The sequence below is a fragment of the Drosophila arizonae genome, chromosome X, assembly GCF_054131065.1.
Source record: "Drosophila arizonae isolate 15081-1271.41 chromosome X, UAZ_ARI_1.0, whole genome shotgun sequence".
Classification (NCBI taxonomy): domain Eukaryota; kingdom Metazoa; phylum Arthropoda; class Insecta; order Diptera; family Drosophilidae; genus Drosophila; species Drosophila arizonae.
The window spans coordinates 24299349-24310713 of record NC_142927.1 but is presented as its reverse complement, the minus strand read 5'-3'; the positions used below and the strand labels follow the sequence as shown (position 1 = coordinate 24310713).

Sequence of the window (11365 nt, the reverse complement as noted above, 5' to 3'; positions counted from 1 at the left end):
AGAGCGTGTGAGCGGGATGCGGATAGAAAGTGAGAGTGAGAGTGAGACGGAGGCTGATAAAGATAAAACTTGAAACGCAGCTGCCAAAAATGTTGCGCAGGCGCCGTTTGAATTAATGAAAGGCCAGCGCAACTGTTTGGGCCATGGCACTGGGATGGCACTAAAGCGACACACGCACACACACGCACACACATGCACACATTGGCGCTGCTCGCACGCACAGCCACTGTCAATGGAGATTGTAGCAAATGCTGAACTAATGCGCGCCCTTGTATAAAACGCGTGGCCGGGTCAAGCTGGGCCATCATTGAACGGTTGGACATCGAGGGCTTAAGCACGACCAACGTGAAGATGAATGTAAGTGCAGGAGCTACAATAGCAGCAGCAGCAGCAGCAACAGTTGCTATAACTAGCTACAACAGCAAGTGCAAGTGCCAAAAATCAAAACTCAAAGTGCCAAAAACTCAAACGAAAAACTCATTGAAAGCAAACAAAAAAAAAAAAAAAAAAAAAAAAAACGAGGACTAAATTGTGTTCATTTATAAATAATTTACTATATTATCCAATTGGTTGTTTTTTTTTTTAATGTGCTCAATTTTTTTTGTTTCTGTTTCTGTTGTGATCTTTAAAGTTCATTGGCGCTCTATTGGTGCTACTCGCCTGCTCGCTATGCGGCCTAAGCGCCGCGGATTTGGGGCTGAAGCAAGCGAATCGCTTCGAGGAGAGCAGCTACGGCAATTCGCGCTATCAGATCTTTGAGGTGCACAATCACTATCAGGGCAAGAGCCACGCCTACTTGCCGCCCGCACAGACCAGCCACGAGGAGATACACATACACCAGCAGGCGCAGCCGCAGCAGCAGCAGTTGCAGCCGCAGCAGTTGCAGCCGCAGCAGTTGCAGCCGCAGCAGCAGTTGCAGCCGCAGCAGTTGCAGCCGCAGCAGCAGCAGTTGCAGCCGCAGCAGCAACATGTTGTCGCTGGTAATGATGACAATTTGGATGTTTCATTTCTGAGCTTTGGCGATGAGCGCCAAGTGCAGGCGCAGCCCTTGCCAGCGGCACAGCCAGTGGTGCAGCCCGTGGCTCAGCCAGTGGTGCAGCCCGTGGCTCAGCCTGCGTCTGTTCCGGTGCCTTTTCCTTCCAACTATCAGCATGACTTCCAGCGCAAGCAGGCGCCTCAGCCAGCTGTGGCCTATAGCACGCCAGCTTATTTGCCGCCCACTGTTGCCACGCCCAACCTGCAACTGCAGCAGCAGCAACAGCAGCAGGCATATCAATCGCCAGTTGCCACCACTTTGAACGCTGCTGCACCACAGGTATTCGCGGAGCCAGCAACCGGCTATCAGGCGCCTGATTATCTGCCTCCCACTGCCAGCAGCTTAGATCAGCAGCAGCAGCAACAACAACAACAACAGCAGCAGCAGCAGGAGCAGCAACAGTTGGTGCAGCAGCAACAAACGCAGCTTGTCGCCAAGCCCGTCTATAGTGCCAATGATTATCTGCCGCCCACCACAACAACAACGACAACAGCCACAGCAACAGCAACAGCTGCTTCCATTGTCAGCTACCCACAGCAGCAACAGCAGTTGCAACAGCTTCCACAGCAGCAACAGGTCTATCACGCACCAGCTTATTTGCCACCCAACAGCAACAGCATTGACAGCAGTAGCAGCAGCAACATAGCTAGCAGCAGCAGCAGCAGCAGCAGCATTGTTAGCAGCAATTCGCTTCAATCAAATTATCAGGCCTCTGGCTATCTGCCACCTGGCTACGACTTTACGAATCCCGAATCAGTTTCCCAGCAACAACAACAGATTCTAGCACCACAGCAACTGCCTCAGCAACTGCCTCAGCAACTGCCTCAGCAACTGCCTCAGCAACTGCCCCAGCAACTGCCTCAGCCTGTGCCACAAGCAACGCTGCCTCAGGCAGCCGCACCAGCAGCTGCTTATAATGCTCCTGGCTACTTGCCACCTGGCTACGATTTCAGCAATCCCGACCAGCTGCCTTTGGATCAGATTATTGAGCAACCCCAGCTGCCAGCCGTGCAGCCAGCAACAGTTGGTGAGTATCGCACACAGGGTTACTTGCCGCCCAGCTACGATGCAGCCAAGTCACAGACGCAGGCGCAAGCACAACAAACGAACATCGTTTATCAGGCGCCACAGCAGCAGCCGCAGCAACAGCAACAGCAGCAGCAACAGCAATTGCAGGTGCAACAGCAACAGCCACAGCAACTCAGCCATCCTGGTGCTCTGCCTGAGGGCTACGACTTTACCAAGCCCGAGAACTTTGAGGCTGCCATTGCTGAGCTGCACAGTCTGCAAACGCAAACCAAATTGCTTAAGCAGCAGCAACAGCAGCAGCAGCAGCAGCAGCAACAGCAGCAATTTCAGCTGCAACAGCAGCAGCAACAACAGCAACAACAATTTCAATTGCAGCAGCAACAACGTTCAGCTGGTTCCAACATTATTTATGGCGTGCCCAAGCAACAGCAGCAGCAACAGGTAAGGACAACAGCAACTGCTGTTGCTCCTGCTGCCTATCAGCCGGCACCCACTGTGGTGGCCGCACCACTGCCCGCACCGCCCACACAGCACACACACATTCATGCGCTGAGGAGCTATATGAACAACGTGCAGCCGTATGCGCGCTACGGCCAGCCACAGGCCCAGCAACAGCAGCAGCTGCAGCTGCAACTGCAGCAACGTGTGCAGCAGCAACAAGTGCAGCAGCAGCATGTGCAGCAGCAACAATTTGTTGAGGTGGCGCCCATGTACCGTGAGCAATCGAAGCGTCCGCGTTTCTATGCCCCTGCCATGTCCTACGCACGCACTGCGCTGCCCACGCAGTACCACCAACACCACCACCACATCTTTCACGCCCAACGCCAGCAACATCAGCAGTATCAGCAGTATCAGCAGCAGCAGCAGCAGCAGCCACTGCCTCTGCCTCTGCCCCTGCCACGCCCCGTGCTGAATCTGCAGGCACAACAGTCGCTGAAAAAGTTCATGCCGCGCGAAATGCAACTGGCCGTCAATGTGGCCGTCGCTGCCGCCGCGCCCGTTGCCCGCGGCAGCTCCCGAGTGCGCACCGTGCAGATCGTCAAGCCGCATGAGGTGCGCACATTCAAGGTGCTGGAAACTTTGGATGCTGCTGGCGTGAAGACCATCAAAATCCTGGGCACCAGCAGCGAGCAGCCGCGCGGCCATCATCACATTGTCAAGGTGATCAGCCAGGATGCCAACAATGTGGAGACACATGTGCAGACGGTCAAGATCTACGACGACCAGCAGGAGTATCGCCAGCCACAGCCACAGCCACAGCAACAGTTGCCAGCGGTGGCGCCTCGCGGCTATTTGCCACCAACTGTGGCAAGGCCACGCGAGCGAATTGTGCGTCAAACGCGACCGCTGCGCCTGCTGCCTGTGTCCAGGCACTGAGTCCCACACGCACACAAACACACACACACATACACACATATATATCAACACACAGACTCGTAGCACTGATTAGTTTAATTTCATCAAAGCGTATCGAATTTGTTGCCGGCTCGCGCGCTGTTCAAAACGCGCGCTAGTTTCATTTCTCAACCTAATTTCTATTTTTTTTTTCGAATCCAGTTTAACGAATTGTTAACTAATAAATTTACTTATGTACATAAATTGCTGTTTTATCTAATCGATATTTATCGATATTTGAGGAATTTGAAGAAGTGAATCAAAGCAGACAGCTTGATGGATTGACTAATTGATTGGACTGATTGAATCATAAACTGACTTAAAAATTGACTGATTGATTGAACTGATTGAATCATAGAATGACTTAAAAATTGACTGATTGATTGAAGTGTTTGACTTAAATATTGACTGATTGATTGTCTGTTAAATTGAAAAACGGACTAATTGACTGACTGCCTGAGTGGCATACTGACCTCAGTCTCTCTCAAGATTGATAGACTTTTTGATTGATCGTGCTCACCGATTGATTGATTGACTTCTAGTTGGATTACTTTCTGACTGATTGAGCAGACAGACTCACTGACTTCTCGATTGATTGATTGAGTTTTGGGTCCACAAACTTGTAGGTGATTGACGAATTGATTGAATAGACTGGCTCACTGATACTTCACCGATTGATTGACTCCTGGCTGACTAACATTCTCACGGATTGGCCTATTTCAGATTGATTGATATTCTTGACTGCTGAATCGGCTGACTAATTCCCTGGCTGACTGACCCACCGGCAGACTAATTGATTGGCTTTCGGGCAATGATTGAGTAACATACGGATTGAATCACAGATAGCGTCCCAGCTCATCTCATACACATTTATTTGGACCTTTTTTAACTGATTTCACGGGTATTCCAATCAAGCCAACTTAAGATGCGCATTGCTGACCTTCGCCGTATTTTATGTGATTTCGATTTGTACACCTTAAATATTTATCGGTAAATTAGCTAACACAACAGCGGCTTAGCAACCGTGGTTAGAGAAAGTCCCGGTCCGGCAAATATGCAAATTGAATAGTTGACGCGTCGCTTTGTTGGGCTACGAAAATTGAATGAAAACCCCACAAACGCGGGCCCAACAATGGAAAAGTCGAACAAATACCAATCAAATCATACTTAGAGCTCAATCAAAGCGCAGTCTTACAACTGCTGATTGATCAGTGTCGCGCTCTCCCATTGCCTCTGCGGTGTCTCGCTCTCTTTCTGCTTGACTTAATTGCCCAACGGCTATCAGCATCGGCTGCCGTGTGACATAACTAGGTGACACACACACACACACACACTCACATACTCTCTCAACTGGGCTACACCCAGTTCCGAGTGCCCAGTCAATGGGCCAATGTCATCGGGTGATGGGTTTATTTGTCTATTTCTCAAATATTTTGCCTTTTGTTTGTTCATTTCATTTATTGTCCCTTTCTTTCTGTTTGCACTCATTGATCTCTGGAGATGCAAAAGCCGAAGAGACTCAACATTTTTATGTGTGGGATTTTTTTTTTCAAGCCTTTTGCTTTTGGAATTGATACCAGATCTACTTTAGATCTTCGGCTAAACATATTTTTACTTTACTTGGATGAAACAAAATGGAAATTCTTTTATGATTCGACTAAAGTATACCAATTTAGTATTTTATTTTTTTTAAATTTATTTTAAAATGTTTATTTGAGTTCAAAAATTGCCCTTATTACCTACTTCTTATCTTATCTAGCTTTATATTAAATTGATTACCATTTCTCTTACAACTTCAGTAGATCGAATAAATATTACAGGGCATCACTGAGCTCATCACGTTCCACTCCAGTGCCGCATCCACAGCTTGCTTTCAAACAGAGCGTGCCTTAAAGTCCAGCCAAATGCCGCCCTTGTGGGCACCCACAAAGATGTACGGATCTAGCTCGATGCCATCAAGGGTACGTACATTGACGAGCACCTCGTACCGCTTAACTATGGCGGCTAGCGCGGCTTTGGTTTGGGTGAGGCCCAGGCGTATGCCCACGCACTGACGCGGTCCATTGCCAAAGCCGAGAAAGACGCCCAGCTGCTGGAAACGCTTGAGACCGCCGTTTAGAAAGCGTTCGGGTCGAAATCGTTGAGGCTCTGGATAATAGTTGGGATCGTGATGCAGGCCATAGATGGGAATCATTACATTGTCGCCTGGCAACATTTGCAGCGGACTGCTATGGTGCCTGCCATGGAAGGTGTAGGGCTCGGTGCAGGTCTTCGACGCCCAGCCGCCAGCTGGATAGATGCGCAGTGTCTCTATATAGAATGTCAGATAGAGAAGAATTGGTAACAACTATATGAAGAAAGATATGGAGAATGTATGCATATACCATGTATATAGAAGAGAATTGCAGGAGAAGAAATACAGGCGAGCGAAAGAGTAGAAAAAGAGAGGGAAAGACAGAGGGAAGCAAAGATAGAGAGTGGAAAAGAGAGAGAAAGAGAGCAGAAAGAGAGGGAGAAAGAGAGAGTGAGCAGAGAGAACGAGAGAGGAAAAAACTAATACAAATTAGAGTTAGTAAGAAAGAGGGAGAGAGAGAAAAAACAAGGGAGAGAGGGAAAAACATATAGGGAAAGAGAGAGAGGGAGGAAGAAGGAAAAATTAGAGGTACGGAGGCAGGGGAGAGAAAGAAAACAGGAGAGAGGGACAGGAAACAAAGGAAGGAACAGAGAGAGAGAGAGAGAGAGAGAGAGAAAGGGAAGGACAGATATTATAGAATGGTTCCATCGTAAATACATATGCCCCAATCAGTTATATGAGTAAATATATGCATTATTCAGTCGATTATCGTAAAAAAAATTTCTATCTCCATGAAAAAAATCAATCTAATTTAAATTTCTTTGTAAATCGGAAACAAAAATCGGATCCCCTTGCCATTATCGGGACTCGACTGTCTGAGTAAAGGTATTAAACGGTATTGTAGTTTACCATTGGATCATCTATATGTATATGTAGCGACTCATTGGACTCACCGTTTAGGCAGGCACTCAAATAGGGCAGCTCACTGAGCAACTCAAAATGGGGCAGCAGCTGATCTTTGGGCGTGGCCTGGTCCAGCTCCAGCCAGAGTTGCTGCTGGCACTCCGGATACCTGCCGAGCTGTACACAGATAAGTATTATATTAGCCGAAAGTAGTTACTGCAGTTAAGGTAATTCACCAATAGCAGGCAGTGGGCGATGGTCGAGGAGGTGGTGTCCAGGCCATCGAACATGAAGGTCATGGCATGTGAGATGAGCTGCTCTTCGGTGAGCTGATGCTGCCGCTGCATGTCCAGCAGATGGTTGATGAAATCGTTGCGCTCCTGTCGCCGGCAGCGCCTCAGATGGAAGGACTGCCGCACCAGGTCGCCAAAGAAGCGCTCATAAGAGGGCGGCACGATCTTGGGCCTGAGGCAGCGCGGCAGCCGGGGAAAGAGTCCGTTCAGAGCACCCGACAGAGCCAGGCGGTAATTCTCCTCCGACATCTCCTTATTGTGCTGCGCCACGGGCAAGCGGCTATCCGTAAAGCTGCGTGCCTCGATGCCTAAGACGCAGTCTAGGAGATTCTCGCTGGTAAAACGTAATCCCAGCTGGAGCAATACAGATATAATGAAACTAACTAGCCAAAAAGAGATTTACAAATTTCACAATGAGTAATATTGAGGACTCACATCTGAGCCATCGAAGGGCTGACCGCTCCTCGACTGCTCATCGATGTAGTCGCAGAGCTGGCCGCAGATCCGCTGCATATTGCCGTAGGCGTTGCGTATGCGCCCGCTGGTCAATAGGGGCGAGAAAATGCCGCGCTGCTGCCGCCACTCGTCGCCATCCAGCACAAAGGGATTGCACGCGATGAACGGATCCTTCCGTGTGTCCACCATGCGCGAGGCATCGTTGTTTTCGAAGCATCGGAAAGCACTCACGAACACCTCGTTGATCAGCTTCGGCTCCAGCAGCAGCAACTTAGGTGCTCTCAGCAGATAGGCACCCACATAGCTGTGCGTCGAGCGATACTGCCTATAATGTAGAGAGTTCCTCAATGATAAATATAAGAGAAAGAAGAAGAAAAGAGATGAGGAAGAGGAAGAGAAAGCTGGAAAGAAAGTCCCCATTGAGAACTATTAGAGGAAGAAGGAGGAGGAGGAAGAGGAAGAGGAACACGAGGGGTAAAGAGACAGGAAGAGTAAGGGAACTAGAAGAGGAAGAAGTGGAGCAGGAAAAGTAAAAGGGGTAGCTGGAGGGGAAACTAGAGAGAGTATTGATTGATAAATGTTGGAGGAAGAGATAGGAAGAGGAAGCGGAACACCAGAAGCAAGAGGAACAGGAAGAATAAAGAGGCAGGAAGACGAAGAAGAAGAGTAACAGGAAAAGTAAAAGGGGTAGCTGGAGGAGAGAAGTTGGAGGGGAAGCTGGAGAAGAATCTGGAGAGAGCCCAGGAAGACGAGGGAAAGCTGAAGGGGAAGTTTGAAGGGAAGAGGAAGATAAGAGCGTGTTATACGAAAGACGAAGAAATAGTAACGGAAATCGTGGAAGAGGAAGAGGAAGAGGAAAGAATACATGCGCATCTTATTCCCATCTGATTCCCCACTCACATATAAAGATCACGCATATCGTTCAGAAAATGTCGCCTCGGCCACACCATGTTGGGAAAAGATCCCAGCAGAGGCAGAGCATGCGGCTCCCAAACTCCACGTCTGCGCCAGTGTCCAAAGTTCCATGCGAGAAACACGAACAGCGCGAGGAACAGCGCGATGAGCGCTAGCAGCAGAGCGTGAAACATGCCAGCTGAGAGTCCGGACGAGCGTTGAGTGGCAACTGACTCCATAATAGAATCGAGTTGCATCCGGATGGGAGCCAGCATTTCAGTGAATGGCTGACCAGACGTTACGTTGCGTTATGCAATAGCACACGACAATTTTCTTGATTGATTGACGTTGCGAAATTGCACGATTTTCATTATCAAATTAGATGCTAAATGTACAGTTAAATGTGTGTGTGTGTGTGTAGCACGTGCCTACTATTATTGTCTTGGAATATGCAATTTATATACGTTATAGTAGGAATATCAATTCAATTTGTTATCGATATACAAAATTTCGCGAATGTCAAATTCAAAGACTAGACTATAATAGATAAAGTCATCCACAGCTAATATTATTTACTATTATATTACCAGTAATGACGATTTCTGAATTCGAACGACTATCGATACGCAGTCGGAATGCCTTAGTGTGATTTAAGATAACAAATCGGATTTCATTCGTTTTATTATATTCATTTTCTCTTTTCGCTAGCAAGCTGAGTTATTTTCATTCTACATAGTTGATCTTTCAATCAGCTTATTGTGAACCGATTCCGTTGGGCTTTTTCGGATCAATTAATCATCTAAGCGGTTGGAGCGTCTGTATAACAATATTTGATTTCCCTGTACCGATTAATAGGTAGCTCTTTAAAGCCGGGAGCTGAAAACATTAATCACAAGTCTGGCCAGGCCGCAACTAATTGGCAATGTTCAAGAAGGTCAGTTTTACCAACAAAAAAAAAATTCCCATTTCACCTTTGCACCGGCGACATTGACATTGTTATCCGAAACGTAACCAATCGACCGATCAATTGGCCATTCGGAATCTACATTTAGGGCCGCTTTAAGTATTACGTTTACGTCGGAGATTGAGATTGGAGGTATTTTAATCTGGCCGCAGGGGGTGAATTGCTTTGATACCCGTAGCACGCAATAGTTGATCAAGTAATTGCTTATTAATACATAGCTGGATGAAAGTGTTCAATCGAAACACGATTAAATTAATAAAACTTAAATATTTGTAAATATTGGATTTTACAAATACTCACGAATTCATACTCACGATTCCATTAAATTAGTTTAAACAAGCTAAAATTTTTCATGATACGTAGAAATAATTTAATGACAAATATTAATCAAGAATTTGCATGTACATTTCTTCAAACATTTACTTAGTACAGCTAATACAATCATACGCTATTCAAAATATTCCATTGCATAAGTTTTTAAGGCAAAATGTAAGATTCTATTGATAAAATCATTTTTCCGCTCGTCACACTAATAATGTAGCCAATTAATTACAAACAAGCAATGAAATAAATTCCCTTTTATATAATATAAGATAACATAGATATGTATAAATTAATTGTGAGCATTTTGAAATGTCCGTTATTAAACAATTTGTCAGAAATTAATAGCTGGCGCCATCTATTGGCATTAGTCATCCACTTTAGCGACACCAGCCCATTTTTTACATTTCAACCTATCGCAATAAAACATCGAAACTATTTCGCATTGCACAAGGTATCGATAAGGTGGAGGAGGAATGCAATTCCTTTGTGAATGCAATCGATGTGCGATATATTTAAAAATAGTATCAACAATCATTGTGGTATGTATCGCCATTTTTAGGTACATCGACGCGTTTCATATTCAATTGAATTCAACTTATATTGGGTTGACATGGTAAGTAATATCTTAAATGCCATTATGTGCACTCTATAATTTTAATTCGTCATGTTGCAGCTGAAAACGAACTGCCTCGGCTCTTGGCTAGGCCTTGTGGTTGCGGCTTCGGTGCTTTGGCCAGCGACCCTCATCAACGGCTATGACAAAGAAATGACTGTGTATGTGGATGCCGGCAAAAAAGAGTGCCTGTACCACAACGTCAAGGTGGGTGAGATAATCGATTTCGAATACCAGGTAATAGATGGTGGTCACGGTGATCTGGATATCAGCTTTGCGCTCCTCGATCCCATCGGCCTGGTCATCGTGAGCGACTACAAGAAGCCGGAGAATATGCACCAGCACGAGGTGCAAAAGGAGGGCGACTACCGATTCTGCTTCGATAATAGCTTCAGCATGTTTAATCGCAAAACTGTCTTCTTCGAGTTGATAGTGGAGCGCGAAGGCGATCAAAATCATGGCGACGACCAATGGAAGGACGAGTTAACGGGCCTAACGCCCGACGAGTATTACGAGATGAAGGTGCAGGACATCATGGATTTCATTGGCCGCATACGCATGCAACTGACCAAGGCACGCCAGCTGCAGGATGTGCTGCGCTCACATGAGGCGCGCGATCGCAATCTGGCCGAGGCCAACTTCCAAAAGGTGAACAACTGGTCCCTGGTGCAGATCAGTGCCATGATCGGCGTTGGACTCATCCAGGTGTTTATGCTGCGCAGCATATTCGAGACGCATGGCCGGATGCATCAGCTGTGGCGCAAATTGGGCATTTGATGAGGTTAATCGTCGATCCACTCTAGCGTTTACCAAAGAAGTTGTTTGCATTTAATCATTTACCACGTAGAGGATGCAAATTGTTAATTATTAGTCACAAACTCTTTATCAACAACATAGTTACTAGCATTAATTAGGTTCTGAGTGTGTCTGCGTGTGTGTGTGTGTCTGAGTGTGCAGGTGTGTGTGTGTGCATTTATTATACAAAAGCAATTGTAATATAAGTTAAGCCATTGGGATCGGGCGAGCGATCTTTAATAAATAAAGCGTTGATGTAGAGGAAAAATAATATTTTGTCTATCTATAACTACAATATGTGTATTACAGTAGTTGGATCTATTCCAAGTACCAAGTCGGATGGTAATCGATTTCTCAACCATTTTAAAATGTAAACAGTTATTTTGATTTTCCAACCAATAGGGTTGACTAAAGGGTATTAAAATTCATTTTTTTCCATTTTAAAGTTCGTTTCTGCCGTGCTGACAATATGCGGCACGCGCTCATCTCTAATAAAGCAGTTATTTCACAGGTTGCCAACTTGAATGAACTTGCATTTACAGATTGTTTAGTTTAAACCTTAAGGAAATTTTCGAATTTGCCTTAACTT

At 46.2% G+C, this 11365-nt stretch overlaps 3 protein-coding genes across 4 annotated transcripts; 2 read left to right on the top strand and 1 right to left on the bottom strand.

The window, feature by feature from the left end:
• The first annotated feature begins 273 nt into the window (after positions 1-273).
• Positions 274-3664, top strand: LOC108618138 (uncharacterized). Its single transcript, XM_089474471.1, has 2 exons — positions 274-357; positions 632-3664. Exons 1-2 carry the CDS (start codon positions 352-354, stop codon positions 3440-3442), a joined length of 2817 nt encoding a protein of 938 aa, XP_089330597.1. The 5' UTR covers positions 274-351; the 3' UTR covers positions 3443-3664.
• Positions 3665-5131: 1467 nt separating this feature from the next.
• On the bottom strand, positions 5132-8625 carry Cyp28c1 (Cytochrome P450 28c1). The gene is made up of 5 exons (XM_018015271.2): positions 8087-8625; positions 7166-7511; positions 6674-7084; positions 6488-6614; positions 5132-5770 (listed from the first exon to the last, which is right to left on the bottom strand). The coding sequence occupies exons 1-5, from the start codon at positions 8353-8355 to the stop codon at positions 5334-5336; spliced, it is 1590 nt and encodes a 529-aa protein (XP_017870760.2). The 5' UTR covers positions 8356-8625; the 3' UTR covers positions 5132-5333.
• Positions 8626-9820: 1195 nt separating this feature from the next.
• opm (transmembrane emp24 domain-containing protein opossum) lies at positions 9821-11047 on the top strand. Of its 2 annotated transcripts, XM_018015274.2 has the most exons (2): positions 9821-9981; positions 10042-11047. In XM_018015274.2, the coding sequence occupies exons 1-2, from the start codon at positions 9979-9981 to the stop codon at positions 10756-10758; spliced, it is 720 nt and encodes a 239-aa protein (XP_017870763.1). In that variant the 5' UTR covers positions 9821-9978; the 3' UTR covers positions 10759-11047. The 2 variants fall into 2 exon arrangements, with proteins under 2 accessions (XP_017870763.1, XP_089331434.1); XM_089475308.1 differs by lacking the exon at positions 9821-9981 and having other exon boundaries at positions 10033-11047.
• Positions 11048-11365: the final 318 nt, after the last annotated feature.